At 35.1% G+C, this 20178-nt stretch overlaps 1 protein-coding gene and 2 pseudogenes across 1 annotated transcript; all 3 read right to left on the minus strand.

Annotated features, from left to right (window-relative positions):
• Positions 1-315: 315 nt before the first annotated feature.
• LOC105640170 (dynamin-related protein 4C pseudogene) lies at positions 316-2344 on the minus strand (annotated as a pseudogene).
• Positions 2345-3667: 1323 nt separating this feature from the next.
• LOC149494317 (protein PELOTA 1-like) lies at positions 3668-5579 on the minus strand. Its single transcript, XM_089725462.1, has 6 exons — positions 5456-5579; positions 4863-4924; positions 4662-4700; positions 4240-4334; positions 3874-3980; positions 3668-3741 (listed from the first exon to the last, which is right to left on the minus strand). The coding sequence occupies exons 1-6, from the start codon at positions 5577-5579 to the stop codon at positions 3668-3670; spliced, it is 501 nt and encodes a 166-aa protein (XP_089581588.1).
• A 3458-nt stretch (positions 5580-9037) lies between these two features.
• LOC105640172 (dynamin-related protein 4C pseudogene) lies at positions 9038-11082 on the minus strand (annotated as a pseudogene).
• Between the last annotated feature and the right edge of the window lie 9096 nt (positions 11083-20178).

The raw sequence follows: 20178 nt of genomic DNA on the forward strand, positions 1-20178 counted from the left end.
ATTTTAACTCAGTTCTAAAATTTTCTCAAAATTTTACACAGCATACAGAAAATTTTCTCAAGTTACAAATTTTCCAAAGAATCATATCAAGAAAAGAATGAATAGAAAAAATGGACACAATTATGAAATAACTAAAACAAACTTTTCATTGATACACCTGCAAATAACTACAAGTGAGATCAAAGATTCAACATCCAAGTCTTCTCCTCAAATACCAAAGCCAAAACAGAAGCAAATACTAGAAATCAAACATACCTAAATGCAATAAAAAAAAGAAAAAGAGAAGACCATAGTCATTCAATAGACTAAACCCAATCAGTTATCAAGATAAGTTGCAATTTTGTCCATTATATTTCCTAGGACATTCTTGGACCCTCCAAGCAACTTGATGCACATGTTCAGCTTTTCACATTTACTGGCAATAGAAGGTGATTCTTCCAGTATTCTTTCTAGCCCACCACCTCAGCCACCCATCAACTCACTAATAATTTACTTTTCCATTTCTCTGTTCACTAGGTTTTGAATACTAAACTGCAAATGCAAAGCCGTAGAATCAATGAGCCTTCCCAATACAATCTTCCAATAAGCAGTCATTCTCATCTTCAGGTCGAAAGCTTGTTGTACAACATTATCCTGATAATTTTTTATACCTAAAAATTCAATGCTTTCAATGCCTTCAATCCATGCAGCATTTTGGCTATTTGTTCGAATTTGTTTCTTGAATGTATCATATTCACCCATTAGCTTGTTCCACTCACTCATATATTCAGGATTGCAAGTGTAATTTGTCACCTTCTCCATTTGAACAATTTCCATAACCCAACTAATTGACCGATCTTTCATTTTGGATATAAGCTCACAGCCTGCCCGTGCAATAGATAACTGAAGCTGATTGTAATTCTCAGAGTGATGCATTAAAATAGAAAGTACCACATTTTCAATGTAAGTCCACACTTTTTCAATGAAATCAATAAGCATTTCTGATATCCATTCAACCTTCTTCTGCAGCATAGACAGGAAGGCTGTGCGAGGCAGGAAATTTGGGAGTTCAATCCCTCTTGATTCTTCCAGAATGTGAATCTCCTCCATCAAGAAGTTTCTTGTAGGATCACTTTTAGGACAATGATGGAGATCATTTGAGTATTCGTTGAGCATTTCAACCAATCTAGTAGTGCAATGCATATCATGATCATCCGAGTACTCATCATACTCTCCTCTTACAAGGATCTTCCTGAGTGACTCTTTAGCTGATCCAACAATGCCCAAGAAAATAGTCACGGCTTCAGCAGGTGATAACAAAAGTCTTAGGCATCCTATTCAGCTCTTAAATGCTTGCATTTAGTTTCCTATTAATCTTCCTAAATATATCAGGCAAGCATCTTGGTATTATAGTTGCTTGAATTTGAGTCAATTTTTTAGCAAGAACTGGAACACCCACTATGGATTTATCAATCTTTGACGGAAGTGGATGATTTTCGAAGAGTACAGCTTCTTGTTTGCTTGCTTCACCATAAGACTCATCACCAATTCTATTCCTAACACCAATGTAAGCTAACCCTATATTAACATCATCTGCAGTAACTTTCTCAAGGAACCCTTCAGGTGCCTTATCAGACATGCTGACAACAGCAAGAGTTCTCTCACCAGTCTTATCTACTTGTTGTGATATTCTAATTGATTCACAAGTAGGAAAACCAATAGTTGCTGATAAAACATTAAGAATAATACTTTCTTTAGGACTTATATACTCCATTATAATACCTGCAATTTGCTCATAAATGTTGTCAGGCTGACCATGTACGGGCACCCAAGTAATTCCAGGTAAATCAATCATTATAAGATTAGGAACACCATTATGTTTCACTACCAAAGTTAATGGAGTGTTGGAAATGCCTTTACCATTGCCAGCAATTTCATCAGTAGCATGATTAATCGCATTTGGAACATGGGTTTCATCAGTTCGCACCATTTAGCCATTAAACTCCAAGAAAAGCTTGGGTGTGGTAGTTGGGTAGTGTTATAGCCTCATGATTAGTGGTACTTTGGTGCAAATCCCCTGTCCACGTGGAAGATTGATACCAGCAAGTGATTCAAGAATGCTGGATTTGCCGAAAGGCTGGTCGTCGACAACAACTATGGTGGATTGTTGTATGCCTTTTATCGTAACCTTGAGAAGCCTAAGCTTATCAACTGCATCAAGAAGAGGCCGAACATGATCATTATAGGATGATACAATGGGCACTGCATCTTCTTCTACTTCTGCATTAACCAAATCAAGGGAGGAACCCTCTTCATATTCTTCCATCTCATCACCATTTGATAGAGGAGTTTCGGTTCCACCCATTTTTAGAGAAAAAAAAGATTTTGCAAGAAACGGTTATGCCAGATGGAGAAGGAAGAGCGGATATAAAAGAATGGGAAAGAAAGTGGAACATGGTACTTTTATGCTATCAGAAATTGAGGACCGGGGAGAATTGTGTATTAGTGGGCTTTTGGGATTAAGTTGCGATATATATATTGGAAAAAAGATAATTGTATTGTGGGAATCCTTATTATTTATTAGTTTGAGTTTATTTAGGAGTCTAATTTAAGTTTATTTAAGAGTCTAATGTCTGTAATATATGTTGTATTTAACAACATTAGTACTCCTTATAGTTACTTGCTTTTTATTTTTTATTTAAATACAATTGGTCAATTTTTTATTATATTATAATAAAAATCATAAATTATGGAGATTAACTATAAAAACATTAAGTGCATCTTTTTAATATTTTACTACAAAGATTATAATATGTATGTAAACAAAGTGAACAAATATTATAAAAAAGTTATTGTAATGAAATGCCAATTAAACCAAAATTTTATGATTGAAACAAGGTGAAAAAATAAAAATAATAAAAATTCAAGCAAAATAATATTTCTAAGATTAAATAGTAAAACGAGAAGTAGAAAAAAGTCCTAAACTCTATAGTCAAACAAAAATAAAAAAATTTTTAGTGATTTTTTTATAAGAATAATAATATATTATAATGTGGTAATTAATAAAATCTCTAATTGAGTTCTTACTATAAAGATGTTCCTCTACTGTTGGGAGTACAACAATAAATTTAAATAATTTTTAGTTCTTTTAATTAAATTCTTTTTATTATTTTTTTATAAGGGTCTCCTATAAGAATTAACTAACATAGATTATTTTGGTCATAAGTCATTAAATGCATCCATTAGACATGTCTTGGAAATAAAACAGCAACAGACATTCCATTTTACACAACTGAAATCTCGTGAAAACAGCTTCACAATAAAAAGAACTCATATAAATAGAATAAGATTAATTGCATTTCATAAATCATACATTTAGAAAATAATTTATTGTTTTTTTGACTGGAAAAAAAAATAATTGTTAGCTCTTAATAATAAAAGAGAACACATACAAATTGTTAGGATCTCATACCTAATGAGATTTATTAAACTGAAAAATTTCATGAAATCTTTAATTTTATACTCCACAATTTCATTATACATACTGTTATACAATTTATATAATATAAACACGAAAGTTCAACTTGAACAGCTATCTATTGCTTTGTTGGGTATATAAATAATGTTGAACTTAACATATTATACAACTGTCGATGCAAGCAGATAAATATTAATACATATACCTCTATCACATCTCAATGTCTTCTAGGTCTGGTAGACGAAATCCAAGGATTGCAGCAATGCCAATCGATTGTGCCAATTCTATTTTTGGAGAGAAAAATGATGGATTCAAAATTTATGCCAACTTAGATTGGACCATTGAAAAACTATTCAGTCTACGAAAATTTCGTATTTGGTTTATGAATGCTTAAAGTAAAGTGAAATGGTACTCACGCTCTCCTGAGACATGCATAGATGAAAATATATGAACATTGCCTCCTGAATCCTTCATTGAGTTGACTAAATTGACATACTTCTGCCTTGTTGGTATATCAGCATTTCTGAAATCTAGACAATAACAGTAAATTCATAATATTAATCTCGTATAAAGGTATTATACTTCTCTCATGAACAATATTGGGATCCTAGATCGAGGTTTGATCATTGATGAGATAATAAGAGAAAATAGATGATGCAAACTGCAAATGTGAGTTGACTAAATGACATTCTCTTAATGCTTCTCTTAATTAGCTAATAGTAGTAGTAATGTTGATAGTAGTATTACTGTTGAAAGTTTAGAAGTAATCTAAGCACACTAACCTGAACAGATCATCTGTGATGAGAAGAGTTTGGACAGCCACTTGTTCATGGGCAACCTCTACATGCTTCGATCCACAGCATGCTCGAGCTGTATCCTATCAAAAAACCCCACACTCAAAGCACATTTTAAGAATTTAGTTGGGACTCACGAGTTATCTTAAGCACATTTTAAGAATTTACCTAGGATTCGAGTTATCTCATAAATATAAGCATATTAAAAGAGCTAATCTATAAGTAATTTTACCATTAATCATATGTTAAGATTGAATGGCTCATAGAGTTGAACTTAGGTTCATTGTGTTCTAGTTTCCAACCTTATCCTTGAGTTTTTGTGATTCATTATCGACATATAGAAAGCCAGGCAAGGAAAGAAAACTTTACAATTAAAGCCGAAATCCACTCATTTTGAGAACAGAACTTACATTGGAAAGCATGTCAAAGAAATCATCCAGTGCACGGACCTGTAAAAGAAAAACGATATGTTGTCACATTTGATTAGATGTTCAACACAGTATGCTTCTACAAACACAAGTAGGCATCAGCTAGTACTAGGACAAGGAAAGAATATTCAAGCAAAGAAAAAATGAGAAAATATTGGCCCACTGGGATTTGTCTAAAATTACCTCTTGTGCAGCCTTAGTGTCTTTTCTCATGTTCATAACATTTGGAGCATCAAGAACCTCTCCTTAGCTATGCCTGCACACCAAATGTTAATGTTCAGTAATTAAAAAAAGCATGACAGAATGAAATTTTAAAAATAACATCAAAACAAGCAGTGGCAAAACTTATAATAAGCTAGCTCAAAGGTTGACTGTTGAGCCTAAATCATTCTACCAGAATACTAAGCCTACACTAATTTATACAGCTCATCAAATTGAAAGGATAAGACAAGTTTTGTTATATTCTAATAGAGCTTCCTAAATATCAGTGTAGAATGATCTTTCTTCTCCTTTTGGTATCTATTCCTCCAAACAATAAAAACATGAATACAGAAGAAGTTACAAAGAAACTTCAAGGTGCTGTACAAAATGAAAAGGCAGAAGCAAATTTCTATGATGTACAGTTAAGCACAATGGCCCAACAATTTCATTTGACTAAGATGAGACTTAAAATAGAACACACAGGAAGAGCAGAGCAAGGTGAATGTAATGCATTAACAAAAAAGGAAATGTGGAAGGAGACACTGTCTCACACATGCTCAAATACTTATGCTAACCGTAGTCACCATCACAAAATTTCATTACTTTTCTCAATGCTGTAAGTACTAGAAGCACATATAACATTTTACGTGGGGATTTTTCTTTCTGTCTACCATTCAATCTGTACTCTTTGTTGGTCATATAGCATTTTCTCAAGGCAACTGTTGTTGTTATTTTTTTATTCTTTCTCTTTTTGATGAATGAGCCATTTTATTAAGGAAAGTAAATCATAAACACGTTCAAAGCTCTCAAAAGGCTCAGATTCAATCACTACTTGTCAAACTAGCTAATAAATTTTGTGTATTTGAGCCTTGTGAGAGTGTTTGAAGTTTTTGTTGCTTTACCTTTTAATTTTTAATTAACTTTTCAAAACCCAAATAGATTCCTTCTACCCCTAACAGAAAATGTAACAAGAAGGAAATAAACCAAAAATATGAAAAGGAAAAATACCCATATTACCTAAAGATGGTGGCAAAGGAATAACATTATCATTGGTCAGTGAATGTTCTTGAGACTCGGAGGCATCTCCCTCACGCAAAGCAACTGAATGCTGTGTTCCATTATTTGTAGAGCCAGGCAACTTATGAGAGAAAAAAAAGGAAGAAAATTCAGTTATGATTAAATGCAAAGTAAGGAACTAAAATATGAAATATCAGAGTTATAAATTTAGTTGGGTCAAATCATCAAAACCAAATAGAAACAGAAAAGAGGTGAGAAAGTATCTCTCCTAAAAGCTCTAATGGCGATATGCATGCAAGAGAATCGCATCTTATAATGAAGGAAACAGGAAGGTGACATTCATGTTTTCCCCTAAATCAGATAACCTCCCTTCAATATCCAATGTAGATCTTGCCATAGAAGATTAGACTCCTTGCATATGAACGTTTCTTAGTATTACATTCTTCACAAGAAAAAATAGGTGATTTAGGAAGGGTGGGTAAAAGAGAAGCTTTAAAATCCAAATGAGGATTCAAACTCAAATTCTTGGTGCAGATTACAAAAACGCAAATAGTAATGCATTACCTTTTCACTAGGTATGCTCTCTCTTCTATTTCAATGAATACTATCTATTCTATATTGTGACGCTCTCTTTCGCAATGGATCACTGCCACGAACTGAAGGTGCCTTGAGAAAACTGCAATTAGATCCCCGTTTGCTATTCTTGAGGTCCTCATCCAATTTGCTGCTACCCCATGTGTAAGTCACATTTTTCCTCAACTAGTTATCAGAAGAATGTATAATACATCAGTCATCTAATCACAGGATCCAAAAATTAAAATTTAAGCTCAATGTAAAAAAGTAGCTAGAGTCCAATATGAGCTGCTTCCTTGGAAAGGAACTTACTTTATGCCAATGATTTTGAGCTTTTAGCCGGTTTCTTATGTTTCCCATGGTGCTATCTTCATTGTGGAGTTTTTTTATTCTGTACTCAGCTTTGTACGAAACAAATAATAAATTTAATAGAAAAAGATAATTATATCACTTTGGTAACATTTATTTTTGTCATAGGCTAGTTAAAGTCAGCTGCATATTAACATCAAATAACTTATTTTTACATTTTCAAGTATCTTATTCTATCTTGGCATTCATACCTAGTATGAGAATTGTTCTTCGAAATTATCATAAGTATTACCACAAAATTTTCAGAGGTATGCAAAATAACAAAACTTGTTTGAGCCTCTTTCCTGATTCTTTAGGCCATAAGCCTATTCAGAATCTTTTACATAATTATCACCACCCATCACGCCTATCAGAATGCTACAATAGAACTACCACTAGAACCATTTTTTCAACTTCCAAAATTATTAGAGCACAACACTCTTTGCATGTGTGCTGTGCCAATAGCACACAAAGAATGGGCTTAGCATGCTCTTATTTTCAAAGGGATTTAATTTAACATATAGCATTTTGTTGAAATCTCTTCCCTCAACTCTTTGAAGGTCAAATCCTCACAACTCCTCATGATGCTTGCTTTACCTTCCTAATGTAGACATACACAAATATCTTTATTTATTGAATAACAATATTTCTTCTTCCACGGTTCCACCTCATTTCTTAATTTCTCATCAAAACAGAAGAGTAAAAAAGAACAGCTTCCAAAGGAACAAAAATCATACTTGCACAAAGAAGTAAAAAAAATATACGGATGCTAAAGCAATACAGTCCACCAAGATCTGCAAGGAAGCTCACTGCATTGCAAACAAGGTGAAATAAGATTGCAGAATGTAGCATATGTTGTATAAACAAAACTAGATTTAGTAAAGTAGAACACTGAACTAAAGGCAACCAAGAGGCATAGCAGCTAACTAAATATACAAATATATTTTACTAAAGCTGCTATAGAAGCTAAGGGACATGCATGTACAAACACCACCATATATGATCTTCCTCTTACAGAGACTAGTTATGACCAGAATCTCCCAATAGTCACTATTCAGCAAACCAATTGCCAACCTTGGTACTTTGTCTCACACCAAACACTAAGGGTGATAAGTATATAGTTCAAACCAAAAAAACCAACCAAACTAATGATTTCCAGTTTTTGCAGTTTTATTTTTTTAAAAATTTTGCTTTGGTTCATTTTTTTTTTTTTTCATAAAATTCGGTTACTCCTATTTTCCATGTACAGAAACAAAAGGAGGCAATGTTAGGAACATAGTAGGTCCAAAATCCCTTGCTTTCTTGATAAAAGATCTAAATGAGATTCAAGTCTACTAAATGAGATTCAAGTCTACAAAACAAATTCGGGCATGTTTCAGCTGAGCATGTGTCCACATGTGTGCTGTTGTGAAATAGGAACTTATGCTGAATTCTAAAAGTAAATTTTCATTTTGATCACAAGATGTAGGCAATCATCAAAGATGTATGCAGCATTGCAATCATAAGAAAGTCAAAGTAAAGAATTTAATTGTGAATCTGCATCGAGAAGAGGGTGAGTAGACATTGCCAAAATAAGCAAAAACCTTTCCAACTGAAAGGCAAATCATCAGAAATTATGGGGAAAATAAGAATGAAAAATACCCAACTTTAGATCTAAATGAGATTCAAGTCTACAAAGCAAATTCAGGCTTGTTTCGGCTGAGCATGTGTCCATATGTGTGCTGTTGTGAAATAGGAACTCATGATGAATTCTAAAAGTAAATTTTCATTGTGATCACAAGATGTAGGCAATCATCAAAGATGAATGCAGCAGTGCAATCATAAGAAAGTCAAAGTAAAGAATTTAATTGTGAATCTGCATGAAGAAGAGGGTGAGGAGACATTGCCAACATAAGCAGAAACCTTTCCAACTGAAAGGCAAATCATCAGAAATTATGGGGCAAACAAGAATGAAAAATACCCAATTTTAATTGACTCTAGATGTTCATATGTCTTAAACACCACCTAAAACATTAAAGCCATGATCTTCTTTTAAATTGGACAACTAAAACACAATTTTCATCGATACATCTGCAACTGGATCATCAATTCAACATCCAAGTCTTCCCCTCAAACACCAAAACCAAAGACAAAAGCAAATACTAGAACTCCAACATACCTAAATGCAACAAAAAAGAAAAAGAGAAGACCATAATATTCATTCGATAGAGTAACCCTAATCAGTTATCAAGATAAGTTGTTGCAATTTTGTCCATTATATTTCCTTGGACAGTCTTGGACTCTCCAAGCAACTTGATGCGCATGTTCAGCTTCTCACGCTTACTGGCAACAGAAGGTGATTCTTCCAGCATTCTTTCTAGCCCACCACCGCAACCACCCATCAACTCACTAATAATTTCATTATCCAGTTCCTTGTTCACAAGGTTTTGAATACTAAACTGCAAATGCAAAACCGTAGAATCAATTAGCCTTCTCAATACAATCTTTCAAAAAGCAATCATTCTCATCTTCAGGTCGAAAGCTTGTTGTACAACGTTATCCTGATAATTTCTGATCCCAAAACTTCAATTTTTCCAATGCCTTCAATCCATGCAGCATTTTGTCTAGTTGTTTTGATTTGTTTACTGAATGTATCATATTCATCCATCAGCTTGTTCCACTCGCTCATATATTCAGGATTGCAAATGTAATCTGTCACTTTCTCCATTTGAACAATTTCCATAACCCAACTAATTAACAGATCTTTCATTTTGGATGTAAGCTTATGGCCTGTTCATCCAGGAGATAACTAAAGCTGATGGTAATTCTCAGAGTGACGCATTAAAACAGAAAGTACCACATTTTCGATGTAAGTCCACACTTTTTCCACAAAATCAATTGGCATTCTTAATATCCATTCAACCTTCTTCTGCAGCATAGACAGGAAGGCTGTGCGAGGCAAGAGTTTTGGGAGTTCAATCCTTCTTGATTCTTCAACAATCCAAATCTCCTCCACCAAGATGTTTTTTCTAGGATCATTTTGAGGGCAATTATGGAGATCATTTGAGTATTCGTTGAGCATTTCAAGCAATCTAGAAGTGCAATACAAATCATGATCGTCCGAGTACTCATCACACTCTCCTCTTACAAGGATCTTCCTCAAAGACTCTCTAGCTAATCCAATAATGCCCAAGAAACCAGCATGGCATCAGCAGGTGATGACAGAGTCTTAGGCATCCTATTCAGCTTTAAAATGCTTGCATTTAGTTTCTCATTAATCTTGCTAAATATATCAGGCAAGCATCTGGCTATTATGGTTGCTTGAATTTGAGTCAATTTTTGGGGAAGAACCAGAATACCCACTATGGATTTATCAATCTTAGATAGAAGAGGATGATTTTCAAGGAGTACAGCTTATTGTTTTCTGGCTTCATCATAGGACTCATCACCAATTCTATTCCTAACACGAACATAACCTAACACTATATTGACGTCATCTGCATTAACTTTCTCAAACAACCCTTCAAGTGCCTTATCAAACTTGGTGACAATAGCAAGAGTTCTCTCACCAATCCTATCTACTTGTCATGACATTCTAATTGATTCACAAATCAGAAAATCAACAATTGCTGATAAAACATTAAGAATAATACTTTCTTCAGGACTTATATACTCCATTATAATACCTGGAATTTGCTCATAAATGTTTTCAGGCTGAACAAGAACGGGCACCCTAGTAATTCTGGGTAAATCAATCATTGTAAGATCATGAACACCATTATTGTTCACTATCAAAGTTAATGGAGTGTTGGAAATGCCTTTACCATTGCCAGTAATTTTATCTGTAACAAGATTAATGGCATTTGCAATATGGGTTTCATTGATCAGCACCGTTTTGCCATTAAATTCCAAGAAAAGCTCAGGTGTGGTAGTTGGGTAGTGTTGCAGCCTCATGATTGGCGGTACTCTAGTGCAAATCCCCTGTCCACGTAGAAGATTGACACCAACAAATGATTCAAGAACACTGGATTTTCTGGAAGATTGATCGTCGACGACAACTGTGGTGGGTAGTTGTATGCCTTCTGTAGGATGATACAATGGCACTACATCTTGAGAAGCTTAAGCTTATCAACTGCATCAAGAAGAGGCCGAATACGATCATTGTAGGATGATACAATGGCACTACATCTTCTTCAACTTTTGCCCTAACCAATGCAATGGAGGAAACCTCTTCATAATTTTCCATCTCGTCACCATTTGACAGAGGAGTTTCGCTTACACCCATTTTCAGAGGAAGGAAAGATTTTGCAAGAAACGGTTGTGGTTGATAGAAAACGAAGAGTGGATATATGAGAATAGCAACGAAAGTGAAATATGATACTACGCAACCAAAAAAGAAACTAAAAAGTTAGGCTTTTACAGAGAATCAAAGTAGAGTGGTGGGTTTTAAATGAATGATTAGGTTTCTTGGGTCCTTCATACCTCAAATAGAGTCTTAATTTGGCGATTACAATATTATTAATTTATAATGAACCCAAAAAGCAGGCAATTGTATCTCTCAAGTGAAATTCGCTTCTAAATAATTTAACTATTAATGATTTTTTTAATTAATGGAAATTATAGATTATATATATTGTCACTTAATGGACTTTAAAATTATTATAATTGCAACCAATAATTCAATATATATAGTTAGGAATGGAAAAAAATGAAATTTATACCACCAAAATTTAATCTAATGCTAAATATTGGAAATAATTTTTTTATATAAATTTATTAATTTCATAGATTTTGATTTTTTGTTTTAAAAAAAAAAGAGTATTAGGTGTATGAAATCATAATTTTATATGACAAAAATTGGAGCTTGTTGGCTCAAGGGTCAATTTCTAATCTCGAAATTTTGATGATTAAAACAAAATAAATAAATTTAAAATTTATTATTTGTGCTAATATTATTTTATGCAGAATTCTTAGGGAAAGAAAACGAACAAGGCAAGTCCTACATTGTGTGTGAAGATATCCGAAGACCCTAGTGGTTAGGTATTTAGGATATATTGTAGGATAGAGAGAAAATTCATTTATAAGCACATAAACTAATTTTTCTCTCATCAAAAATACTTTTCAGAAATTAGATTCTTCAAAATAAATTCTTTCGTCAAAAATTTTATTTTCGAAAAATATTCTTTAAAAATCAAAATGATTTAATTACCTAAAATTAAAGAGATGATGTCTCTAAAACGATTTTGGTAATAAATCATATGTTTTCGTTTTCAGAAATTCTCTTTGAAGATCTAAAGGATTTTAAATTTATTCTCTTACCTAAAATGAAGGAAGATCTCATTTTTCGTTTTTAGTAAGTAGTATCTTTTCGAAAAGTATTTTCCAAATTGCTTTCGAAAATCTTTGTGTTTAAGAAAGATCGTTTTCTATTCTCTTACCAAAACGATAAAATAAATTTTTGGTAACTAAGATTTTCGTATGTTCTAAATAAGGAAACAAAATATTCTGATTTCAAAATGAAATATCTTCTTTCCAAAAGCGAGAGTCACATATCTCTCTATAAAAAGGAGCTTTCACGCTTTGAACTAAATGGAAGAAAGAGTTTTCGTTTTAAGAGTATTCACCTATTGATCACATCTTTTATCTCTCAAAACTTACTCTCTACCCCCATTTTTCTTTTCATCTTTACACTTCACGTTTTATCTTTAAAGAGAAAAGAATTTTGTTAACTACTTTTGAAAAATGGTTCTGTGTTCTAAACGATTTTCTAATCTGAAAAACTGTTTTTCCTGTGCTTATATTTGCATTTCTTTCTGCCTATTTAGATTCTGTAATCTATAGTAGACAGGTTTTTATTTGATAAACATTTGTATAATAGCTTAGGTTATAAGCTATTGTGAAAGAGGTTATCAAGCAACCTTCTTCGCGAGAGAGATTCTAATGTCTTGAATTGAGTTTCTGTACTCTACCAAGAACAGAAAGGGTTGAGGTTAATTAGAACCTTTGGAAAATCTAGTGGGATAAAAGGGTAAATCTAGGTGTTGATCTATTGCCTTGCACTGTTGGTTTGTCTCTTACCCTTGAAAAGAGATAACATAGTTGAGGATCTCAAGATGAGTCTTGGGGAGTGGATGTAGGCGAGTTAGTACCTGTTGACGCGTGTCTTTATGCCCCCGCCTGATCCGATGAGGATACGAGGGAGCGGAATGAAGGGTTAATGCTATCTAGAAGTCTTTTAATCCAAGGATTTAAATTAAACCGATTTTAAGTTTCTGGTTGGGTCAGAGATGCGTGACGCAGCTCAGCAGTCGGGTGACGCAGCTCAGCAGTCGGGTGACGCAGCTCAACAGTCTCGTCACACAACTGTTCAAAAAAGAATAGTCGCGTCACCCAACTGTTCAAAAAAGAACAGTCGCGTCACCCAACTGTTCAAAAAAAAGAACAGTCGCGTCATCCAACTGTTCATAAAAGAACAGTCGCGTCACCCAACTGTTCATAAAAGAACAGTCGCATCTCCCAACTGTTCAAAAAAGAATAGTCGCGTCACGCAGTTAAGCAGTCGCGTGACACGGCTGTCAACTGGGTCACGCAGCTCTAATCCAAATTGCTGTCTGAGCGACATGTGGCTGTGGTCCAAAAAGGAAGCTGCGTCACGCATCTAACAGATGCGTCACCCAGCCGTAAGCTGCGTGACGCAGCTATCCTCTGTTGCCCTACTTCTATAAATTCATCGTTTTCTCTCAGTCGAGGGATTGGCTTTTAGGGCGTTTAAAAAAACACATCTTCGGCTACATTTTTCTCTAGAGACTCTTTGAGTTCCTTTGAAGAAAAATAGCTATTAGATATCAATTAGGGTGAAAACAAAATCATAAAAAAAGAAAAAAACAAGAGAGAAAAGAGTGAGTATTTAAATCCTTGTTGACAAAACTTCTGGATCGCCTTAACCATCATTTGTTAAGGCATTTAAGCCACCTACAATCCTCAATCTGAGGAATAGGTAATTCCTTTATACTTTTTGTATTTTTATTTATTTATTGTTTATTTTGCTATTGTTTTAGTTGTTTAATCTTGGTTAAACTGTATTCTGTTTATCTTTGGTCACTTTAGATTTACTTAAGGCATATTTAAATAAAAGAACGATCTAAACAAATTATTTAAAAAGTAAGCTCGGACCAAAGCAGTTGTGTCACGCAGCCAATGGATCCGTAACGGATCTGGCAGATGCGTGACGGATTTGTTCATGTCCAAAATTTTATTTCTTTACCCAGAACAATTGCGTCACGCAGCTATCAGATCCGTAACGGATCTGGTAGATGCGTAACGGATCTGTTCATGTCCAAAACTTTTTTTTTTTACCCAGAATAATTGCGTTACGCAACTATCAGATCCGTAATGGATCTGGTGGTTGCATGACGGAACTGTTCATATCCAAAATTTTATTTTCACTGTTCTATTTTTGACTGTGGATCTAAAATAAGTGGCTAATGGATCTGGAGTTTTATGAACAGATCTGTCACGGGACTAGCAATTGCGTGACGCAACTGTTCTAAGACTCCAACAATGATTTTTGCCTTTTTTTTAGGACAAAATAATAAATTTTGCAGAAAATAAAGTTTAATTTCTCCAATAAATCCGAAGATGACCAATTATGAACAGATTGCAATTTATTTGAGTTTATAATACTAAAATGTAATTTTGCATATTTATTTGTGTGAATTTTGCAATTTTAGGTTGAATGAAAAATGATGTTTAATTTATGTGCTTGTTAGTAATTTTGCATGTTTAGGATTAAATTAAAAATAAAATGTGATTTAGATGTTAAATAATAATTGTGCATGATTTTGGGTTTTTGGTTTTTGGGTTTAATTTTGAATCGGGTAGAATGTATTTTTAGGTTCGGTTTGTTGCCCGCCTTTAACCATAAGGCAAGAGCGAGTCTTTTATTTATTTGATTTAATTACTTCGGTTTGAATGATTTTAAATGCGATAATTAGATTTGATTGGGATGATTAAATAATTTTCCATATAGGAACTCGGTCCAATTCATTTGGGTTGGGTTTAAGTAAATAAATAGTTTGGCTTTTCTAACTAAAATAAATTAGAAACCGTAGGTTAAAAGAGGCCGATTTTTCCGGACATCGGCTTCCAATGGGCCGACGTACCCAATTCCTTTACCTAGAATCGCATTGGTGCGCCTGACCAGTCTTTTTAATAATTTGGTCTTAAATAAAATTGGGTTTAAAATGAAGTCACTTTTTACAAAATAAAATTGGAAACGGTCCCATTGCCGAAATAATGGGTGGCGACTCAAAATGTTTTATAAGAGCGATTTATCGGCATTGTATCCAATAAAATGTTTTGTCGCCACTTTTCATAATAAGATCACTTTCCATCAAAAATAAAATAGTATGGACGTTTTCGAGTCGCTCGGGAGTGGAACGAAAATAGATTGGTGACTCTGCTGGGGACTACACCCGCTAATCCCCGATTATTTTTTTAATTAGTCGATTGTAATTAGGAATTAACTCTAAAAACCTACGTTTTCTAAAAATTGGAAATAAAATTGGTTAGAAAGCCGTCGAAAAATTCTTTAATCGTCCTTGTTTGTTTATTTGCTTTCCTTTATTTTTCTAAGTTCTTGCATCCATACTGCATTCCTTTCTTCTCACCACTTTCTACCCAAAATTATCCCTCGGTATTGTTGTTAACTTCAGAGGCGGATCCAGCCTAAACCTTGCGTTTTAGGCACATCCACCCGAGAATTAGCAATTTTACCAACCGCAAGCCCAGTACCTTAAAAGTGCATCAAAAGGAGTAGGCCCACGTGAAAGCCCAAATCCTGTTTGCAAAACCTAGACCTTATAAGCCCAATGGACCAAAGCCCATGCATGTAGTTGGAAGCCCTAGTCACTTCCCCATAAGGAAAACCTGAGTCTATTTGCTGTTGTTCTGTCGCATTCATTCCGAGAGTTTATATCGCCAATCTCAAAACCCCCTACTAGTTGTCGAGATTAGACCAAATCTTAGGAAACAGATGTCAAAATTTTTACCAACGGAATTCGTGTGCGGGAGAGATAAGGTTGGAAGGCATGCATTTCCCAACTCCCGTTCCCTGCGTGTTATAAACTGTTCATATGCTGTGACATTCATGCATCACGTGATATTTTCATTTTAGCCAGGCATTAATAAGAGCTAATTTTCGGTATGGACGTTTGATCTTGATTTTGAGACTGGACCTCTAATTCATTTTGAATAACATAATGCAATCATTTATAGTGAATTGATACCCAAAAGAAAAGGGAGTTATAAAGGGGTTGTGATTCCTTTGAATTTTCACATTTCTCGCGTTATTTGAAAGTAAGTGTGAGATTGCAAAAAATTTGTAATTAATCAAAATAAGATCCTGCTTGGGACCATCTGTTCCAAGGCAAAAAGTAAGGACACTAAAACAAAAATAATAATAAGAAATATCCAGCTTGGAAATTCTTTCATTCCAAGGCAAAAATTAGGGACTCGAGAGAAAATAGTCGACTGTAAAATCCAAAAGGAACGGTCGATGACAGATAATGCCAGAAATGCTTGAGTACAAAGTAAATTATTACTGTGTTATTCATGCCGAATTTTAGGTCCAGTCGTCGAAAATGAGATCTTATTTCCATACTGGTTATTAGCACATTAGACTTGCATTTCTCATCCTATGTGCCTATATTCTTCATGCATACATGCATAAACCTCTTTAACTCAGATCCTTTTATCAATCTGAGGATTAGCCAGAACTGATCCGTCCTGGGAAATCACTTCGGGAGTTTGGCACCGACATCCTGGTCAACGTTTGGTCAGTTTGCCCCCAAAAGAAAAGGGAGTCATATCTTCATTTCACTCATCTTTTCAATGTTTTAGTCTCTACATGTTGATTTGCTTATATTTTGCTTGTTTAAATAGAAGTCTTGAATAATATACCATGATTAAGAGATTTAAATGATTATATGAACTTAGGTATTAAGGTATTTTTCTTTAGCAAATGTTAATCTTTAGTTAACTATCTAGACATTATTTTTGGCTTAAGAGAAGCATGAATCCTAACTTGAATAAAGAATAGGAATAAAAGGGAAACTAAAGCCATAATACATGTATATTTCAAATCAATAAAGGATGAAGGTATTAAAAAAAAAAGAATAAGATAATGGGAATAACGGAAATCCGTTCTAAAACAAAGTGGTACGGAACATAAAATGCAACCACAAAAGAACCACAAAAGTGAGTAGTGGTATGGAGCATAAAATGCAACCACTTTGTGAAATAGAACTAGGTTACCTAAAAATGCCTTGAGATGAGAAACAATACATATGTGCTAAACTTGTCCTAAATACTTCCTATTTTGCATTCTAAAGGAAGGAGGATTGCCTATCTTATGTTTTAAGTTTGGATAGATTTTGTATACTTTAGATTCTGTTTGCTAGACTGAAATTTCAGTTGTCATATTCATTTATATTACTTGGTTCATAAACACTTCAATCTCTTATCTTTGGTAGATTACTTAAGAAGTCTAAATCAACGAGTAAAAGTAAACATGATCAACATGAGTTCAAAAGAAAGATGAATGTTTTTGGCTGTTGATCCTGCCTGAGTGTTGGATTCTTTTGGACGGCGAGAAGGAGGTCAAATGTTATTTTCTCGGTGATTTCCTTGGAAGGATCAATAAAGAAAAACCATGAATAAAAATCCCTAGCACTTAAATAGGTTCATGCAAACATAAGGGAGTTGCATATTTTATCTCTTTCTGAATATTGCAGGTGATAAAATGGTCACCCCATCTTTTTTCTTTTCAAAGATGTAAGTTTCCATCCTTAGTTACAAAAAAAAATCCACTTTTATGTGCTTTCATTTCTTAATCCAAGGGCAGGAGGCCCAAATGCTAATCTAGCAAATAATTTCGAAAGAAAAGATTTGTTGTTGTTTTTTTTTTTTTTTTTTTGGCTGTCTCTAAGTGCAGAAAACAGGAATCAATAAGAAGAGAATTGATGGAATTATTCATTGAAAAGAAGAAAAAGAGAGGGGATACAACGATTGGGAGCTCATGGCCTTCCGAAATACAGGAAATTGAATAAGAAGAAAAGCAGCAGCAGCAATCATCACAGTGGTTGGATCATCAAACATCGACCCCTCCAAGACTCAGTTTCATCACTGGGAATAAAACCAATCAACATACTCGGGTGTCACGGTGTCATGCATCACCCCCTGACCCATATACCAGGTATCCCGATTCCGCCAACGATCAGCTAGGTTGGTCAACAGACTCTGCATCATGGGACCGCTTTCGAAGTTATGAACTCTGGGAATGTGCTGAACGACACCATACTGGCGGTTGATTCTGTCTGGAAAATAGGCCATGGAGCAATCAAGACTGGCATATAGCACGTAATTGAGGTTCATGCTTCCAGCAGTGACCAGTCTAATCCTCCACCAAGGGCAAGTCCACCGAATCACGGGTTTATCTCCAAAATCAAAGTGTCCTCGGGAGCGGGTGTGAAAATTGGCAAGACCATATGTTAGAATTGAACGAGTTGGGACTGGAGAATCATGCTCAGTTTATCTAAAGCCCAGGCTTGCAGTAACATCGGGCAACCCCGGTCGTGAATGTTGAAGTTGGTGATCTGAAGGGCAATGTCCCTAACCCAGAACATGGTCTCTCCCATGATCATCATGAAGACGATACGACGATACACCTGCATGTCCCGGACGACGGTCAGCAGTCAGAAATCTCCAATTCCAGGTCGGCGATTTTTCATAGCATACATGTTCAGCAACAGGAAACAAGAAGCTCGAACCTAAGAGGGGTTCGCATCCATGGACAGAACCCTATTCAGGAAAGGCTCTAAAGGAAGGCCTTGGTCTGGATCTATTCTACTAGGAAGGTAAACCGGACATAAACCAGCAACCTCGGTCAGATCACATCTTGGGCCTGGGGGCAAAGCTGGAGTCTCATCCTGTTCAGGGTGATGACCCATTGTGGCGCACATCTCCTCGTAGGTCGACGTCACGTCAGAATCGCCAAATCGAAAAACCATAGTATTGGGGTTGAAGTGCCTTACTAGCCAAGACAAGAAACCATGGTCAGGCTTCAAGTCTTTGAAGTATTTTAGCCAGGCTAGTTGATTCATGGGGTGGATCTCCCACAGGTTATCTGGAAGTGATTGAACAAATGATGAGACTTGATTTCTGAAAGCCATGGAAGAAAAGGGTTGTTAAAACTATTTGTTTCGAATGCAGTGGGATGAGGAGAGAATGAAGAATGGAACTCCTATTTATAGGAGGGGAAAGGCATTATTGGGTTAAAAATGATGCTCATCACCAGCTGGCTGGCATCTACTTTCGGTGGTGAGAGGGTGCGGATTCGCCACTATAAGGAATCAAATAAGAAAAGTAGTGGTGGAAGCATCCCAAGATACAACAGATGGGCAACTGGCATCCGAATGAAGTAGTAATTGTTACTTTATGTCGATTCTAGTTGTCATTTTATTCTCTTTGTCAATTTTGGAATAAAGTAGATGGGCATTTATGCCCGCATTAACAAGGTGGACCACTCTTGCAAGTGAGTGGGATGCCTCCTTTTTGTTTCTGTGGTTTTGTTTTCTTTATTTAGGAATGCAGCAAAGTCTCAAAAAATCAATTTGGAGTCGGTGTGCGGCTCGTATACTTCAATAATTCCATCTACTCGCCACATAGGGGGCAAAATCATCAAATTCACCAAATTACCCTCAGGTAAGTTTTCTTTCAAACACCGCATCAGGAAGGGTATACCTGAAAATTTAGGACTAGGAAAATTTAACAAAATTTTTGCTAAAATTTCAAAAATGTTTGCAATGGATAAACAATAAAGTTTTCAACTTAAAAGATAATATTTTTGGTTCCAGGACGGAATTCCAGACTGGGGGCAAAAATAAAATCTTTTGCCCTGATGCAACCTGATGCAAAATTTCAAATTTCAAAGTTTATGATTATTAATGCATGGGGGCATGTGACGCTCCAACATTTAACAAAGGCGAGATTTGTTTGTACACAAAAATTTCTCTTTTCTCTTGAAAATATTTTCAGGCCAACCGGTGATGGTTTCTCGAAGCCGTTTGGTCCCACCAAGCAGTGATGGTGTATTACGAAGTTGTTTGGATCCTTTTCTCGATTAGTGATGGTGTATTGCGAAATTGATCGAGTCAATCCTTAATCGAGTCAATGATGGTTTTTCGAAGCTGACTGAAATCCTGATTAGTGATGGTGTATTGCGAAGCTGATCAGGACAATCTCAATAGGCAACCAGTGATGGTTTCTCGAAGCTGTTTGGTCCCACCAAGCAGTGATGGTGTATTACGAAACTGTTTGGATC

The sequence above is a fragment of the Jatropha curcas genome, chromosome 8 (assembly GCF_041381405.1).
Source record: "Jatropha curcas cultivar XTBG-Jc1 chromosome 8, XTBG_Jcur_1.0, whole genome shotgun sequence".
Taxonomy (NCBI): domain Eukaryota; kingdom Viridiplantae; phylum Streptophyta; class Magnoliopsida; order Malpighiales; family Euphorbiaceae; genus Jatropha; species Jatropha curcas.

Coding starts and splice junctions, on each gene's coding strand:
- LOC149494317 (XM_089725462.1), bottom strand. CDS start 5,579: ATGACCAACAAAGAGTACAGATTGAATGGTAGACAGAAAGAAAAATCC. Junction 4,925..5,455: donor ATTTTGTGATGGTGACTACG/GTTAGCATAAGT, acceptor GGCATAGCTAAG/GAGAGGTTCTTGATGCTCCA. Junction 3,981..4,239: donor ATCACAGATGATCTGTTCAG/GTTAGTGTGCTT, acceptor TCTAGATTTCAG/AAATGCTGATATACCAACAA.